We start from the raw sequence: 19979 nt of genomic DNA, 5'->3' as shown, positions 1-19979 counted from the left end.
GAGGTTCACACCACAGTGCATGCATCCGAGTGGAGGGCCGTAGGGGCTGTCAACATTATCCCTATCAATGGGCAGATAGACCGTAGGTGTCGACTGCACATTTCGTCATGTGTTTCTACTTTCCTCTGTCTTGTGTCAATATGCTCAAGTAGCATATCTATCAACCCCTTATCAGTGCCTACATTATTACAGACCTTATTGGTCACCCGCGCCCTTATACATATCAACATTCTTCCTACAGTCCATCACACAAACAAATAGACAACATATTCTTGGTTCTTTCGGTAAAGTCACGTAGAAGGGAAATAATAAAATAATAAAAATATAAAACAAAATTATTTATCACGACATTTTTCGATTTAAAGCTTTCGTGACTGCAGGGATTCATCTTCTTGGTTCTTTCGGTAAAGTCACGTAGAAGGGAAGTAATAAAATAATAAAAATAAAACATAATAAAACAATTCTCACGACGTTTCGGCCACAACGCAAGCAGCCGTCCTCAGGCGAAGAATGAGACATTATCAAGCTAGGAGCATATATAGGTGTAGCGAGGAGGAGCGCCTTAACAAAAGAATGTGCATATGAAGAGGAATTTAGCATACCAATGGGCAATGCGTAGGAGGTGGGCGGAGGGGTTTCAAAGTCCCATTATGCCCATGCATTATGCAGGATCAACAGCACCACGGGGGGGCGCAAGGAACAGCGTTAATAAAGGAAAGGAATGTTAATGATATGTAGCTGCATTTACCAAACAACCACGTAGAAAACCAAAGTAAAAACTACATAAAAAACTAAAATATAAACTGATACTTACTATACTCTACAATAAGCTGAGTTACTAACAACAAATAATAAATTACAATTCTACGTCGTAAGAAGTATATAATATACTTCCATCTAAACTTTATTCTCTTAGCATATACAGTACTATATACTGCCATAGATAAACCCAACATTAAATTATATACTGTATTGCTGTAAACCACCCTATACTTTATACATTTTAATATAACACTATGTATTATTCAACTCACCCTAATGTGTATCGAAATGGTTTATTACGTCCTTCCAATGATTGCTAGGCCTGAATCCATCTTCTCGGTTAAAATTGTCTCTGTGTTTGTATATGTGGATCGCCTCATGAACGAATCTCTCATCAGCCGTGGCAGACCACTGTTACAACTCAGTGGGCTCACATGACATTGACTTCTCCAAGACGGAGGTTCTCTGCAAGCCATCTGGCTATCATGAGAGATTCGTTCATGAGGCGATCCACATATACAAACACAGAGACAATTTTAACCGAGAAGATGGATTCAGGCTTAGCAATCATTGGAAGGACGTAATAAACCATTTCGATACACATTAGGGTGAGTTGAATAATACATAGTGTTATATTAAAATGTATAAAGTATAGGGTGGTTTACAGCAATACAGTATATAATTTAATGTTGGGTTTATCTATGGCAGTATATAGTACTGTATATGCTAAGAGAATAAAGTTTAGTTGGAAGTATATTATATACTTCTTACGACGTAGAATTGTAATTTATTATTTGTTGTTAGTAACTCAGCTTATTGTAGAGTATAGTAAGTATCAGTTTATATTTTAGTTTTTTATGTAGTTTTTACTTTGGTTTTCTACGTGGTTGTTTGGTAAATGCAGCTACATATCATTAACATTCCTTTCCTTTATTAACGCTGTTCCTTGCGCCCCCCCGTGGTGCTGTTGATCCTGCATAATGCATGGGCATAATGGGACTTTGAAACCCCTCCGCCCACCTCCTACGCATTGCCCATTGGTATGCTAAATTCCTCTTCATATGCACATTCTTTTGTTAAGGCGCTCCTCCTCGCTACACCTATATATGCTCCTAGCTTGATAATGTCTCATTCTTCGCCTGAGGACGGCTGCTTGCGTTGTGGCCGAAACGTCGTGAGAATTGTTTTATTATGTTTTATTTTTATTATTTTATTACTTCCCTTCTACGTGACTTTACCAAAAGAACCAAGAAGATTTATCACGACGTTTCGACTGCAACACAAGCAATCATCATCAGGTGTGAAAACGTCGTGAGAATTTTTATTGGTTTATATTTGTATTATTTCCCTTCTACGTGACTTTACCGAAAGAACCAAAAATATGAATTCCTGCAGTCACGAAAGCTTTAAATAAAAAAAGTAGACAACAATTGTTTTGCCCGTATTGAAACGGCTGAACGCCGTATGGACCTGAAAACTAAATTTATCTGTACAAGAATACGGGGTTAAGCCGTGTGGGTTGACAGGTATGAAGTAGCGGCCACATCTTCCCCGTTGTGCTACATCACCGTTGCACGCACAATCACGAGATTAATCCGAAGCGCGTGCGTGCGCGTGACGTCATACGCCCGCACGCGCATGCGCGCTGCGAAAACGAAACCCCACGCGCCCTCAAAGCGGAAGTTCAATTCCTTAGCATGCATAGGCGGGGGGTGGGGAGGAATGGAGGAACGAAGCGGTGCTTCCCATTGGTCCACACGCGGGAGGGTGGGGTGAGGGGAGGGGGGAGCGGAGCGACGCTTCCCATTGGCCGAGCGGCGAGCGCACCAATCGGGTTGGGGCGGCGCGCGCGCTCTGGCCAATGGGCGCGCGGGGCGAGCGCCCCCCCGCGGTGGCTACCGCGAGCCTCTTGGCGGCGGCTCCCACTTCCGCGTGCGCGGGACCCCCCCCCTCTGCATTGGCCGTGCACGACACCCCCCAGTGTCGCTCTCTCCCAGCACTCCCCAGTGTCTCTCTCCCAGCTCTCCTCTCCCCAGTGTCTCTCTCCAGTGTCTCCCCAATCCCTCTCCCCAGTGTCTCCCCAGTGTCTCTCTCCAGTGTCTCCCCCACCTCTCCCCAATCCCCCTTCCCCAGTATCTCTCTCCCATCACTCCCCAGTGTCTCTCTCCCAGAACTCCCCAGTCCACCTCCCCAGTGCCCCTCTCCCATCACTCCCCAGTGCCCCTCTCCCCAATCCCCCTCCCCAGTGTCTCTCTCCCCAGTGTCCCTCTACCCAGTATCTCTTTCCCAGCTCTCCCCAATCTCGGGTCGATATTTCCCGGAACGCCACGTGACTTGGCTTGGTGGGCTTTGGCTGGGCCGGCTTGCGGAGTGCGGATTAGCGACCTAAGGCACTGCTACTAGAGTACAAGGTACGGCTTGTCCATCATCACAATAATGCCCTGTCACCACATCTGTACCCCATGTCGCCACAACACTGCCGCAGTGTCATGAGGACAGAATGAAAAGGCGGATGGACGCGGCGCGGGCTGAAAGAATGACCGGAACAGCGTCCGCACAGTTCCTGCAGAATGTCATTACTGCCTCCGTGCGAGTGAAGAGTTTAAACACGTCTCTAACGCGAGAGGCGAAACAACGGCACACTGCTAGCGGCCACGCCGTTTGCCATTTTACTGTCGCCACTGTCGCCCTTTGAATCGCGCCGCTCGTGTTCTGTTTGGGTCTCGTCGAGAGGAGGGCCGCGGATCGCGAGGGCCGCGGTGGGGTTCTGGACGTGTGGGTGGTCTCGGTCCCCCCCGGGGCAACAAGAAGGAGAAGTTCCCGCGCGCATCTCGGGGTTCGTCATTCACGTGGCATCGGTCCCGTGGTGGTGGTGGTGGATGTCGTGGGGAGCGGTGGCGCAGTGGTTAGCGCGCTGCGCTGCGAACCCAAAGTTGTCAAGCCATGCGGTTCACCTGTAGTCTTGTACAGGGAAATTGAGTATTCAGGTCCATATGGCGTACAGCCGCTTCAAAACGGGCAAAAATGTAGATTTTTGTCTATTTGTGTTTCTCCCCTGTGATGGGGTTTTGTAGGATAAACGTTGAGATTTATAAGGGGCACGGGGTGACCAGTACGGTCTGAATGTGTAAGAAGGTGGGGCGCTGATAAGGGGTTGACAAGGATGCTATATACTACTATACACTAGACTATACACCACAACCATACCATACCTGTCAACCCGTACGGTTTAGCCGTAGTCTTGTACAGGCAAATTGAGTTTTCAGGTCCATACGGCGTACAGCCGCTTCAATACTTGCACAATACTTTGTTTATTTATTTGCGTTTCTCTCTTCTGATGGGACTTTGTAGGATAAACGTTGAGATTTATAAGGGCACGGTGTGACCAATACGATCCGAATTGGTCTGCAATGAGGTAGGGCACTGATGAGGGCTTGACAGGTGTACGCTCAACTATCGCTTATGATGATCTGAACGAATTTTGTGCCTCCCCCTAGGTCGACTCGGCCTCAAATGGGTGCCTGAGTGCTCTGTGTAAACCTCGCCACTTGGGAGAGAAATGCGTTCGTGCTTGTGGTCCTTGCCACCCCACACACCTCTCGTGTGCCGTGCCGACCCTTCGTAGGTGCTACTCACTAACAGCACTTGCCCCGGCAGGCTATCAAGGCCATCGGAGGGATTTTTGTCTTTGGTGGTGGTGGTGGTGGTGGCTTGTGACCACATGGCGCCAAAGCCACCCGATTTCGTCAGTCTCTATGCGTCTCCGAATCTCTATATGTCTCTAGCTTTACGGTCCATATGATGAGTTGCATGGCCACAATCGCACTCCTGTGGTTTGTATTTTCATTTCAGAAGGAGACGTGTGAATGGGCCTGTTGATGTTCTTGAATGGTCTAGAATTAGAGGGGTTATTCTGGACGTCTGCGTTGTGCCACTTTGTTTGGCCGTGTTCTCCTGGCTCTGGGTGAGATTCTAGGATAGTGGCAGGGCGACCCCAGTAAGGGGGATGGCTGCTTGAGTCAGCTGCGAGGAACGTGGTTGAGGTCTTGGTTGATGGACATGTTATCTCTGGCTAGAAAACGTCTAAACTCCATTGCGATTTTTGCAGTGAGTGGCGATGTTGCAATGTGTCATCCCAATTGAGTAATTTGTGGGTACTGTGCTTTAATTGGAGCTTGGAGATGATGCTTGTGTGGGGTTGACCATCATGTGTTGAAGGTATGTTGTTATAGGGCTGCACTGTGGGCACACGAGGGCAGTGCAGCAAAATACATTGTTATCCTGTTGAGGCTCACTGTTCACATCTCGTTTTATTAAGATTAATCTGTCTGGTGATTGACTCCGAATCACTACAGACACTCATCAATGTTTACCACCGCAGTCAAGGTTGTTGCGTTTAGAAACCGCGTGCCTTTGCGTGTGCTTACATCTTCTCAGGTGACGTCGATTCGCTTGGTCGCTTTGTGGTCCGGCTGCCTCGCTTCAGCATGGAACGTGTCTCCTCTTTTCCGACCCAACTCGGACTTTGGAACCTCCGTCATCTGCCTTTCCAACTTGACATTACCAAATTCACCTTAGAATGGTTGGCATCCCTCAATCTCAAACTGTTCTCATTGTTTCTGCACATTATTAGTTATAGCCTCTGATTTTAGTTGTGATTTCTGCTCATGACGTTTAACAAACCAAAAATGTTTTTGTTTCCGGCTGTAACCATTAATATTAGCCCCTAAACTTTAGTCCTGTCTCTCCCTCATCAATCATTCCTAATGTCAATAGTCAACCTCTTCCTCCAGTATTCCTAATTTCAACTTATCAGAGTAATGCTGCCCGCAAATTTTAGCCCCTCTCCCCACCATTAACAATGCAGCAGTGAGGGCTCTCATCATCAGGTCAGTTCACAGCGATGTATTTTAATGGAACTAAACTGTTACCAAATACCAATAGAACTCGAGGCACGATTATCGCATCTTGGCTTCCCAAATTTACACCATGAGTAGTCTTGTGTCGCAGACAAGTTTGAGGATGCTGATCATAAAGGCAATTTGCTGAATGTAAAGTTTAGATTTGCCTGTGACCACATAATCCAGCAGTCAATGTGTAACAATAAACATCCATCCTATATGCAGAAAAGCTTCACTGTAACTGTTTCAAAAGGGTCATGAATTGAAATGTTGAGCCAATTACTTTATTTTCAGGAGTGTTTTGCATGAGGGATAATTTAGGCAAAACCAGCAATGATCAGGAATCAATTTCACGTTCTGTCATCTTCTGACGGTCATCATCGTGCAGCGCATGATGACGTCCACGTGATCCACCATTGCTGCTGCTTGGGAAACACTGAATTAGCAGGCAGGCGTGCACCGTCATGCCCAGAACTTACATCTCTCACAGGATCACACACTGTGACTTCTGCTGGAGAGTGTATGTTTATTGCCTTTGACAATGTCAGAATCAGAATATTTATTCTGAAGGAATCCGATGAGCTATAAGGCTTTTTTTCACAGATGTCCAGTCGGAGCAGGTCGGAACGTTATAACACTAAACAAGACAAAAACACGATAGGAGTGCAATGTATAGGACAGGTAAATCAAGCACTTAAAAAATCTACAAACGTCACATTTGAACGTTTGTTGACAATTCCACAATAGGAACGGAATACTGTATGTATGATACATTTTCTGGTGTCATTGCTGGCATTTTGGCCCCCCTTTATAAGACGCATAATTAATCTCAATCGGCTCTAGCCTAGTTGGATACGCAATGTTGGTTGATTCAAGTTTAAGCATCAGTTTAGTACGGTGTTCTTTATTGCAAGGCCCGCAAGCCACTGGTGGCCCCTTGTTGCGTTTAATTCGGCCCCTGTCGTGCGGCCCCCAACAAGACACAAATGTGAAAACATCCTCCGTCATTATCGTGCTGTGAAACCCCAATGGTTTAAAATGTGTGGTAGCCCTCACACTGATGATGTCTTATCAGCGAAATTGCCCCCCTCCCCCCTCTGAAAATTTGTTGAAGAACATTGGTTTAGTGCAAGGAGATGTCACCTCTCAAAGTGGCATCATTTCATGTAGCAAATGTGCTATGTTTTTGTCCAGAACTCACAAAACTGAATCGTGTTCTTGCTGTGTGTCTCTATCATTGGTGAGACACTGATCGCCCCCAGTCGTGGAACTCCATAACGTGGACATTTTTAGCTCCTGCCGAAAAACACATCTGTTTATAACACATTCTAATTGGCCTTGTTCCTCTCTGGTTCTTATTTTGCTGCCCGGTTCTTGTTATCGTTGTCCTCTTCACTCATGGTGCCTTGAGATTTTGCAAATTATTATTGTGATTGCATTGGCTCTTTCTTAAATTCAAAGAGCTCAAGTTTGTGTTCATTTTTACTGGTCATACATCATCGGGGAGACTATGTATGTTGAACTTCTTTCGCACCATGCTAATCGATACAGACTGTCCCTACATTGTTGTTCTATACTTGTTTAAAATTGTAACGTACCCACTTGTGCAAGTAGTTCCTCTTGCGCTATGTTATGTAACTAAATATGCACAATTTTCATGTTTTGCATGTATCTTGCATCCAAAGAAATACAGACAATAAAAACAATAGTTCCATTCGGGGGCACTTATATTTGTTTACGGGCTAATGTGATGTGCGAACAAATGTGCTCCATTAATGTTTCACAATTTGATGTATTAAGCCATTCATGCTATTCTAACAGTGAAATAATCATGACCTGGGTGTTTTCAGTGATGGTAAAATAAGGTCTGCAATATTATTATCCTGCAGCATTATAGTTACCTTCCATGGATTATAGAGTACTGCATTTTGGGTAATAAGCAATATTGGGGAAATAAACCAGATTATAGATTCTCACAGGCCCTTTGGATTACACCCGTTGGGTTGCACTCCCTCGTCGACGAGGCCGCTCTCCTTTTCTACAGTTACATGCTAATTTCTCACATTAACATCATGCTAATCTCTCACATTAACATAGCCACTTCCGTACCCTCTAATTTCTCACATTAACATCAGGCTAATCTCTCACATTAACATAGCCACTTCCGTGCCCTCTAATTTCTCACATTAACATCATGCTAATCTCTCACATTAACATAGCCACTTCCGTACCCTCTAATTTCTCACATTAACATCAGGCTAATCTCTCACATTAACATAGCCACTTCCGTGCCCTCTAATTTCTCAGATTAACATCATGCTAATCTCTCAAATTAACATAGCCACTTCCGTGCCCTCTAATTTCTCACATTAACATCATGCTAATCTCTCACATTAACATAGCCACTTCCGTGCCCTCTAATTTCTCACATTAACATCATGCTAATCTCTCACATTAACATAGCCACTTCCGTACCCTCTAATTTCTCACATTAACATCAGGCTAATCTCTCACATTAACATAGCCACTTCCGTGCCCTCTAATTTCTCACATTAACATCATGCTAATCTCTCACATTAACATAGCCACTTCCGTACCCTCTAATTTCTCACATTAACATCATGCTAATCTCTCACATTAACATAGCCACTTTTGTGCCCTCTAATTTCTCACATTAACATCATGCTAATCTCTCACATTAACATAGCCACTTCCGTACCCTCTAATTTATCACATTAACATCAGGCTAATCTCTCACATTAACATAGCCACTTCCGTGCCCTCTAATTTCTCACATTAACATCATGCTAATCTCTCACATTAACATAGCCACTTCCGTACCCTCTAATTTCTCACATTAACATCATGCTAATCTCTCACATTAACATTGCCACTTCCGTGCCCTCTAATTTCTCACATTAACATCAGGCTAATCTCTCACATTAACATAGCCACTTCCGTGCCCTCTAATTTCTCACATGAACATCATGCTAATCTCTCACATTAACATAGCCACTTCCGTACCCTCTAATTTCTCACATTAACATCAGGCTAATCTCTCACATTAACATAGCCACTTCCGTGCCCTCTAATTTCTCACATTAACATCATGCTAATCTCTCACATTAACATAGCCACTTCTGTGCCCTCGTCGAGGAGGCCGCTTTCCTTCTTTTCTACAGGTACATTCTAATTTCTCATATTAACATCACTAGCCCCGGCCACTTCTTTATGACGCTTGGGCTACACCCATTTCAAACCTTTTAAAACAGTCTGCCTCAGCAGCAGACCATGCTTTCCCACCTGATGACGGATGCTTGTGTTGCGCCCGAAACGTCGTGATTTGTTTTATACCTACGTGACTTTACCGAAAGAACCAAAGGGTACATATTATAGATGCGATGGAAGGAAAGTAAAGAGCAGAGTTTTGCCGATTTTTTTTTATAGGATTCTCAGCTTCAGCAAGTTTGGCCATTAACCTGCTGACCACGCGAAATAAGGTGGCTCGAACAAATGGCGTGCGTTGTACCTTCGTGCACGTGAATTATCCGTCGTGACGGTAAAACGACGGCAGTGGTGGAATGTACCAAGAATCGGTTCCCATGAAAAACCCGTCGCGTCACTCGCTGAGAAGGAAACTGACAGATACACTATGACAGGTCCCGTGGTGCCCATTGCACAAGTGCTTCTCAGAAGTGTGCTCTTGAGACTGAAGGGACGAACTTCCAGTCGAGAGTCTTATTTGTATGATGACAGACCTGATGAAATATATTTTGGGAAGGAAGATGTAAATTGCTAAACAACTCGATCGTAAGCGTTACACGGCCGTTTTTTGTGTAACTTCGGGCACCTTGAATCAAAGGCCGCTGCACTGTGCAAGGTAAACATTTTGAATATATGTTTGTCATGCGTGAGCCGGGTGGCCAGGCTGATTGTTGTCCCTGTTCCACTTGCAATGTTGCTGTTACGTCCTACAGAACACCAGGGGATTTCTCTGGAGAATTCATCAATGTATTTGGTCTGCTGTAAATTGGCGATTCGGGACCTTGTGACACATTGTAGGCGTACGCCAATATGGGACTTCTTGGGTGTTTAACTTTGCGCACACACGCACGACTATGTTAGGCACGTGAGTTGACATCTGTGCGCTCTTGCGTTCTTACGCGAGAAAAGCAAGTAGTGCTCGTACACAACAATGTTAATATTCATATTCTTTGGGTATTTTGGTAAAGCCACGTAGATAGAAAAAATAACAAAGAAGAGAATCACGTTTCGATCGCAACACAAGCAATCGTCTTCAGGTGAATAAGTATAACCAGTAAAAACAAAGTTTTTCACTATAAATCCTTTATATGCGTGGCGGCTTGAGTCCTCTCGTCTTCTGGCTTGAGATGGCTGCCACCTATGGGTCAGATGATTGCATTGCACCATTAAGCAATTGGTAATTAAATATAATATTTTTGTCCTAAAAAGTGTAAAATTTTGGAAAAAAATTTCACGAACATTAATTGTCACGCACAACGAGTCTGTGTGGAAAATGTCAGCTCGATTGGATCACGGGAAGTGGGTTAAAAAACGACCGAAAGGTTTGCACGGTCGTAAGCAAGCAAGCACGCAAGCAAGCAAGCGAACTTAATATAAAGGATTTAAAAATAGGAGAAAATCTGCTGAGGCAGGCTGTTTATAAAGGTTTAGCGATGTCATGAGCTCGCATTGGCCAATGTGGTGAGGTATGGTCAAGCATCCCCCATTGCTGGAGTGACGTCATGAGGCCTTTATTGAGTTGTTAAGTGACAAATGGCTGTTAATTCATCTTCATGTGGTAATTAAACATACTTTTGTAGAAGTATTTTGTTGCAAATCTTGTCGTAAAACTTTATAGGTATGAGCCCTGGTATTGCTGATCTGGTAATTTTTGTAATGTTTGGTTCAGGGGTTGCAGTTTGAAATGAAAAAATGTGTAATGTTCTTGGGCACATGGATGCACTTTATGGGAATAGAAATCTCTAGCCCAGTGGTGGCCAACTGGCGTCTCACGAACCACATGCGTCTCTTTAACCACCACATGCGTCTCTTTAACACACCACATGCGTCTCTTTAACACCGCACATGCATCTCTTTAACACACCACTTGTGTCTCTTTAACACACCACATGCGTCTCTTTAACACACCACATGCAGCTCTTTAACACACCACATGCAGCTCTTTAACACACCACATGCGTCTCTTTAACTCACCACATGCGTCTCTTTAACACACCACTTGTGTCTCTTTAACACACCACATGTGACTCTTTAACACACCACATGCGTCTCTTTAACACACCACATGCGTCTCTTTAACTCACCACATGTGTCTCTTTAACACACCACACGCGGCTCTTTTAACACACCACATGTGTCTCTTTAACACACCACATGCGTCTCTTTAACACACCACATGTGTCTCTTTAACACACCACATACGTCTCTTTAACACACCACATGCAGCTCTTTAACACACCACATGCAGCTCTTTAACTCACCACATGTGTCTCATTAACACACCACATGTGTCTCTTTAACACACCACATGCAGCTCTTTAACACACCACATGCGTCTCTTTAACACACCACATGTGTCTCTTTAACACACCACATGTGTCTCTTTAACTCACCACATGTGTCTCATTAACACACCACATGTGTTTCTTTAACACACCACATGCATCTCTTTAACAAACCACATGCGTCTCTTTCAAACACCACATGCGTCTCTTTAACACACCACATGTGTCTCTTTAACACACCACATGCGTCTCTTTAACACACCACATGCGTCTCTTTAACACACCACATGTGTCTCTTTAACACACCACACGCGTCTCTTTAACACACCACATGCAGCTCTTTAACACACCACATGCGTCTCTTTAACACACCACATGCGTCTCTTTAACACACTACATGTGACTCTTTAACACACCACACGCGTCTCTTTAACACACCACATGCAGCTCTTTAACACACCACATGCATCTCTGTAACACACCACACGCGTCTCTTTAACACACCACATGTGTCTCTTTAACACACCACACGCGTCTCTTTAACACACCACATGCAGCTCTTTAACACACCACATGCGTCTCTTTAACACACCACATGCGTCTCTTTAACACACTACATGTGGCTCTTTAACACACCACACGCGTCTCTTTAACACACCACATGTGTCTCTTTAACACACCACATGTGTCTCTTTAACAAACCACATGCGTCTCTTTAACTCACCACATGCGTCTCTTTAACACACCACGTGCGTCTCTTTAACACACCACATGCGACTCTTTAACACACCACATGTGACTCTTTAACACACCACGTGCGTCTCTTTAACTCACCACATGCGTCTCTTTAACACACCACGTGCGTCTCTTTAACACACCACACGCGTCTCTTTAACTCACCACATGTGACTCTTTAACACACCACGTGCGTCTCTTTAACACACCACATGCGACTCTTTAACACACCACATGTGACTCTTTAACACAGCACATGCGGCTCTTTAACACACCACATGCGTGTCTTTAACACACCACATGTTACTCTTTAACACACCACATGCGTCTATTTAACACACCACATGCGTCTCTTTAACACACTACATGCGTCTCTTTATCACACCACACGCGTCTCTTTAACACACCACACGCGTCTCTTTAACACACCACATGCGTGTCTTTAACACACCACACGCGTCTCTTTAACACACCACATGCGTGTCTTTAACACACCACATGCGTCTCTTTAACACACCACGTGCGTCTCTTTAACACACCACTTGCGTCTCTTTAACACACCACATGTGTCTCTTTGACACACCACATGTGTCTCATTAACACACCACATGCAGCTCTTTAACACACCACATGTGACTCTTTCGAAGGGGCATAACGTAGAACGTTCTATCACGGTAGCAAAGAATAATGAATGTCTCCCATGCCGTGCCGAAAACTGTCAATATATACGTACATATACATACATACATATGTATATATATATACACACACATATACACACATATATACACACACACACATATGTACATATACACTTGGCTCTTTGCAGAACTCACGGGGTACCTTTTGGCTCTGGGTCTGTTACAGGTTGGCCACCCGGCTCGAGCCTTTTTGCTCCGTTAAAATGTCTCCTTACTAATTGTAAATACAACTGTCTGTGCAGTTGTCTGTCCTTTGGCTAAAATAATGATAATCACTCCGACATTGACTGTGTAAACTGTTTTCAAAGAGCAGGCACGTCAGCAGTGAGTGGGCGTTATGACAGGTGCTGTGACGGGAGGTGACGTGTTACGTTATGGTCAGGGCTGGACATGAACACAGCAGTGTTGCTCTCTTGCCTTTTAAGTATGGATGCGGGCGGAGGGTGCTTGGAATTGTGTAGAAGGAAGTTAGGATAAGTTACTCGGAAAGTTGGAACAAAAACGTGACAAAGCATGGGGATCGGAAGGACAGGGTTGAAATTGGTGGGGCATGCATGTAGGATCGAGGAGGACCGGTTTCTGAGATTGTTTGTATGTTGAACTTATTTCGCACCGTACATAGCCAACCATGCTAATCAGCGGTGCGGGGGAAGGACAACAAACTAAACACATAATATAGGTTGTCTTGGTTTGGATCGCATACATTTATAAATGTGTCGTGAAACCCGCCACCACCAGCACACCAGTTGTGTGTTGGAGAGTAAACCCACAGCAACATTTACAATTTGAGTACTGTGATGTTTCGTCCGTAATTACAACCGGCCTCATTGTAGTGGCACTCAGGCCCAAGAGGAAGACCCAAACAAGATGCTGTCGTTAGTTTGCGTATTCCCTCCCTGTCCCGTAACCGTCCCACTGCTGCCGATGGTCCTCTGGTCTGTGGTTGTCCTTTGCAGAAGAGCTGCTTAGCTCAGTGGGCCTCACCAGCTGAAATGAAGTATTGAGTCTGAGATGGGGGGTGGAGGGGTGTAAGAATGAACACACCGTGGAGTTGGCATTGCAATGTGCACCGGCTGCAGGGATCTGGCAGAAGGAAGCGATGGTGAGGTGTAGCGGCATTGGCTGTGGTGACCGCTTGGGCTTTCACGGGTGATGGCGTTTATTTATTCTCTTGGGTTTTATTTATGGACACGAACATCAGCCCAATAATTGTCATCAAACTTACACGCAGATAAATACCGTATATAAATAGCTCATTTTGTTTAGTTCTCCTGATCCAGGTCTCTGCAAATGAGAACTGTGAGGTTGGCTTGGCCTGGATTCAGATTGTAAAATATACCAGAAATTGAGCTTCTACTGTGCATTATGTCCGTTGTATAAGTGTCAGTGGCAAATGCCTGTACTCCAGTGCCTTTGGAGGTCAGGTGCATAGGTCAGGTGAATATTTTCCAAATGTGTTTGACACTCTCAACCTGCTGGGCTGAGATGGCAGGAGACAGCAGCAGAATGGTTTTCTGGCCTCTTTGTGGGTATGGCATAGACTCTCTCACTGTTATGGATTTGACCAAACATCACATTGCAGGACCGTCTTGAAAAAGTCTTGAGACCCAGTGAGGATTTCCTTTTATTTTATTTGAATTTTCAACAACAACAACGACACAACAGTGAAGTTAACCTGAGTACATATACATTCCACAATCCAGTGTGCACAAGGGGGTTCAGATTTTCCCCTGCACCGCCCTACGGAATGAGAAGGACCCCATATGAGGATTTCCTGCTCTTAGAAAGGTGACCGTTAGTGACAGCAAGGGATCGCGCACTAATTAACAAAGCGATTTAAACGACGAAAATAGGGAAGTCTGGCCTCCAAATCCGATGGGCGTTGGAACACATACCCAGGTCACTCTTGCAAAATGAGATTTATCCCGGTCTCTTGAGTTCCTGCCTGGTTAAACAAAATTAACTTCATCTTCTTGGTTCTTTCGGTAAAGTCACGTAGAAGGGAAGTAATAAAATAATAAAAGACGGCTGCTTGCGTTGTAGCCGAAACGTCGTGAGAATTATTTCATTTTATTATGTTTTATTTTTATTATTTTATTACTTCCCTTCTACGTGACTTTACCGAAAGAACCAAGAAGATGAATCCCTGCAGTCACGAAAGCTTTAAATCGAAAAATTAACTTCACTTGACGTTTTAAAAAAATAACAGAGGATGGTAAAATATATAAAGACGGCTTGTTTATGAGTTTTGTTTACGCGACACATTCAGGCCAAAATAGATCTGGATAAGGCATGGGAACCGTTCGTATAAAATAATTTTGACGGTCCCACAAGAGTTTCCAGATGACTCGAATGATTCCGTGGTGACTGCGCGCCGATGGCATCCGGCTGGTCACGCGTTGGGTGCTGAATGGGAAAAAACCTTCCTAACTGTGCGGAGGGGTTTCCCCCCCCCTCCCCCCTGACATTTTACTGCCGTTGTATTGCTTCTGTATCGTGAAGTAGTTAACATCTCGGTGGCGAGATGTTAACTTATAGAAAATGATAAACAAATCGAAACAAATACGGTGTTCCCCTTGTCATGCCTTTGCACCGCAAGCGCCTTGCCCCCATAGTTCACATTTCAATTGTAGGAGCATCATCATTGCTGCTCAGCCACCAACTCTTTTCGTTATTGCGTAAATGCCACTTCAGAGTCTGGTTTCCATTTTAAGTATGAATTGATTGGCATTTAACCATTCAACTCTCTCTCCATCCCTCTCTCCTCCCTGTGTTTCAATGATTTGTCATTTGATCATCACAATTCAAGAACAGATTATTGTTGTGCCTCATTTGTTCTGCTTGTTCGCTCTGTCAGTCTCAGTCGCATGATCCAATGAGCTGCTACAGACTAGTTGGCGAGTTACAGCTGCCAGTGATGTCGTTATTACCTACAATCACTAATAGCAGGCACATAACAGGTCAATAATTTGACAAGACAAAGGCGATCACAAAAACATTGTCAGTCTCGCTGGCAGGTCAAGGGACGGGTTTTGAGTTAACTGACTTGAGATGACTGCCAGGGATACCAGCTGTGTGCCTCACTGTGCCAACTTGTGTACACACACACACACACGATAGTTTGTTGCATTTACATAACAATTCCAGCAGTTATCATAGACAGAAGCCTGAATTTTAAGCCTCATATGAAACAGATCTGTAAAAAGAGACTAAATCAAGAATCGCCCTGCTACGGAAACTTGCAGGGATGGCCTGGAACCCCTCGGCTGATGTCCTACGAACTGCCGCCCTCTCACTGATCGACTTGGTGGCAGAGTCACTGCACTCCAGCTTGGTCCGGGAGCTCGTTCACAAAACTGATAGACGCACAATTAAATAAAACGATGTGCATCACAACCGGAAGATGAAAACCAACACCTATCACCTGGATCCCTGTTCTGCCACCAAACATCTGCAGAGACATGCAAAGTGCAAATGAGTTTACACATTTTCTTGCCAATGACAACTTACCCATCAACCAAGACCTCAACAATGTACCTCACCACTGACTCAAGGCTATATCACCCTTCTGGGATTGTGCTGTCACCATCCTTGAATCTCGCCCAGGTCAGGAAGAACACTGGTAGACAGTGAAACACGGCAGAAGTCCAAAATAAGAACCTTATTCGAGACCCAAATATCGCAACCTCCCGGCTTTGCCTTTCCTACTGGCGTAACCATCAACTGCATTAGAACATCAATAGGCCAATGTGCCACAACTTCATAACTGAAAACATTAAAGATAAGCCACCACACTGCGACTGTGGCCATGCAACCCAAACAATGGACCATGCAGTAAACCACTTAGTCTGCGCTCCTTCAATGGAGGATTAGCAAAACTACACTAACTCTCTCATGGAGCCCTCTCATGGCTAGGAGACCTCGACATTGACAGATAGCTCCTGAACACATTGCCATACGCAACATTGTAATTACACATCTGCATTATTTCTGGGAGGCAGGTTGCTTAGCAATGATCACAAAGCACTTATATGTCGGTGACCTGGGTTCATTCCCAGTAAATGCACAACACCAGAAGGCAAACGCTAAGCCAAGAAAACAACTTTGATGCAGAAAAGAAAAATAAGCAGCAGACGTAATTTTTTTTGGACACGTAAAAAGAATGGAGGCCAACAAATGGCCATTGGCGGCCTTGCACTGCCGTGATCGGACGGCGTCAAAAGGAGGACTTGACAAACCTGATATGTTGCTGCATAGGAAGCGATCGCCGTGACTAGAGAAATCAGTGGGAGAAATTGGTCCAGCCACGTCATCAGGCGCCGTGAATGACTGACAGAGGGAAAAGAGAGAGCACAACAGGGTGCCGTGGTGGCGAGATGTTAACTACCTCGCCTGGTATACAGGAGGTTGTGGGTTCGATCCTGTATATTTGGAGTTTGTATGTTCTTCCTGTGATCTCGCGGATTTTTCTCCGGATATTCCCGTTTTTCCCTTCACGTTTAGAAACGCCTTTACAGTATTTGGCTCAATACATTTCCAAAAGATAATCCACTTGGTTAAGCTATCATTTGTGGCCTGGTCGCTTCTGAACAAGAGCTATATAGCTCGTTGGACCTTATCTGGTGAAATAAACATAGATTTTCTTGTAGTTTAGAACATTAGTGGCAATTGTTATTTAAACCTGACCTAAGGCTTCGGATGAATCTATCTCGTATGAGTAGCTGCTACAGTTTTGTCAACCATTGTCACTAGGGAGGTGAAAGGGCTGTGGTGCCAGCTACACCACCACCTTGCGTACTGTTCTGTCCTTGGAAGGTGTTGCTGGCAGTATTTTTTTCTTCCGAATCGTCAACCGGGCCGAACAAAGAATCTGTTTAAGCGGTCTGTCTTGCGACCTGCGAATCTGGCCTTGCAGGAAGGAGGCCAGCACAACAAGTGCCTCGATGACATCACCTCTCTTTACTGATAAATGATGCGTTATATTACCTGCACTTACGATGCGGCTGTGTAAAAGTAAATTACCTAGAGCGAGGTTAACTTGTGGTGATGGTTAAGGGCTTGAATGTATAACTAAAGATGAGCGGTTCCCAAAGCAATTGTATACATTTATGAAATTTTGTTTAATTTCTGGCATTTATTTTAAGCAAGAATATTCATTGTTTTGTATTTAATGTGACTTTACATGCATACTACATACTTAATTTTCGATTCACTTTATATCAGTAATTGAATATTTAACACGGACAATCCTTTGGAGGTGGCTTTTCTGAGGCTGGCGTTCAGAATATGGATTTTTCACGACTGGTGCAGTGTTTCCAACAGAGACAATGTTACCCCATTGCTGATTTAAGCAAGAAGATGTTTCGATTTTTAGAATGTCTTGTGAACTTTTTGTGACAAACCATTTTCATTGAAAACAATGCTCATCATTGAACTCAAAACCACCATCGACGAATCAACACCATTTCAGCCACGATCACCAGACGTCTAAAGCAAATGTTTCTCCAGCTTATCACGGAGCCTCCATTTCCTGTGCCGCCCCCCTCCACTGATTCCGTCTCATCGTCCGCGTGGTGTTGATCAAGCGTGGTGTGCGTAGGGTGGAGTGGCCGAGCGAGGACGATGAACCAGGCTGCGGAGTCTGGGCCATGGGAGCGGAAGGAGCGGCTGGGTGCCGGGGGCTTTGGCCATGTGTGCATGTGGCAGAACAAGGTACCGCCTCTCCCGTCTCCCACCCGCACACACCTCCCCCTTCCACCCGCTGCCAATACGAGGATGATTATTGAAAGCCAAAGAAATGCACAAGTTAATTATGGTCATGATGAGTTCATTGACTTCATTACAACACGGTCTACCCACAATGCAATGTGCCGGCGACATTTTTTCATTTGCATTTTAATACAAAATGAGTTTAGTGATGATACGTTTTTGAATATTGAAGAGTTGTCTGTTACTCATTAGCACTAACCATATTCCAATAAAAATATTCTCGAAACCATTTTAAAATGTAATTGATATCAAGCCTCATGGACAGTCTCCAACTCTTTTGCGCTCTAGCTCCCTGACCTTTGTTCACGTGCTTTGAAGACGAGGCCCATTGTATTGTAATGCCAATGATCAATTTTCCTAAAAAAATCTTTTTTGCGTTTATTATCGTATTACATTTTTTTTTAATATATATGTAGCATTTCGGTGTTTGTAAGGTTGCAATTAATATGTATACTGCTTTTGTCTTGACTTTACTTCTAACGTTAGTCCCTTTTTTGCATATGGGTCTGCACATTTATTTCGATAATTGAAGTGGCATGGTTGGATCAAGCATTGGGTATTTCATGTCAAATTCATCACCGAATCTGGAAGGCTCGCATAATTTTTTGATTACTGCGCTTGTTTGCCATGGAAGTCCTCGCTGAATTTTGAAAACCGTTTTATTTTCTGGAGGGCCTTGCCAAGTTTTCGCGGTAACGGGTGATGTTGCTACTGTGTGTGATCCCAATTGAGTATTTGCAAGTAAATGTTTCAGCATTTAAAATTTTGGCCAACACCAGTTACACTGTTTTTTAGCTCATCGGATCAGTCAGCTCTGTCAAGGTCCAAATCTGCCTTCTCCTTTGCTCTGGTCGTAATTGGTGCTTGGAATTCTAGATCCCTTTTTAGTGCTTCCAGCTTCCTCCTGCGTGCCCAAAACCCGGGTTACTCCATCACATTCATTCTTTCATCACTCAGAGTCAGCGAAGGACCGTTGTGCCAAACTTGTGACCTGTTGCGACAGCATTCGCATAAACTGTTCCGTCACTGTCAGTTGCCAAATGCAAACAACCCAGGTTTCATTTCTCACAAAAGTACCCCAAAAAAAAATCAGGATTAGCATTATCGTGCGTGCTTCTTTCTGCTCAGCACCTTCCTTGAATATCCCCCGCCTCTCACCATGAAGGGCATCGTGAGAATGATCGACAGACCCTAAGGGTGAACTTGAAATTAATAAAGATGTTCCTGGGATTGCTAAGTGACACAACTTGAATGAACCAACATATGATTTACATCGGCATATTCTAGCACCACTCAAAATAGCATGTGGGTCTATTTGTGCTGTAGTTGTTCATGAGAAGGCATCAGGTAGTTATTTATGCTGCTTCCAGCTATCATATGACAACACTGAGATGTCGGCTTCTATTCTGAATATCTGCCCGATATTAAACTAGGTTCCGCAAGGTGGCAATCTGATTTGTTTCTGCCTTGGTCGCTGGTAATTGCACAAACATTACGTACTTATTATTGCTTTTTAATTCGCACAATTCTATCCAAATGTTTTAAAGCGGTGACGTTTATAA

The 19979-nt window shown here is 44.2% G+C and overlaps 1 protein-coding gene across 3 annotated transcripts in view; it reads left to right on the top strand.

Annotated features, from left to right (window-relative positions):
• The first annotated feature begins 2664 nt into the window (after positions 1-2664).
• Positions 2665-19979, top strand: part of IKBKB (inhibitor of nuclear factor kappa B kinase subunit beta) — a 94798-nt gene continuing 77483 nt past the window's right edge. The window contains exons 1-2 of one of the 3 annotated variants that reach the window (XM_078865623.1): positions 2665-3173; positions 18248-18360. In XM_078865623.1, coding sequence (XP_078721749.1) covers positions 18271-18360 — 90 coding nt within the window. In that variant the 5' untranslated portion in view covers positions 2665-3173; positions 18248-18270. Of the gene's footprint in view, positions 3174-18233; positions 18361-19979 lie in introns of all 3 variants that reach the window. The other 2 variants (XM_078865622.1, XM_078865624.1) reach the window with 2 other exon arrangements.

This window comes from Lampetra fluviatilis, chromosome 20 (assembly GCF_964198595.1).
Source record: "Lampetra fluviatilis chromosome 20, kcLamFluv1.1, whole genome shotgun sequence".
NCBI classification, from domain to species: Eukaryota; Metazoa; Chordata; class Hyperoartia; order Petromyzontiformes; family Petromyzontidae; genus Lampetra; species Lampetra fluviatilis.
This window is presented reverse-complemented; position numbering and strand designations above follow the sequence as displayed.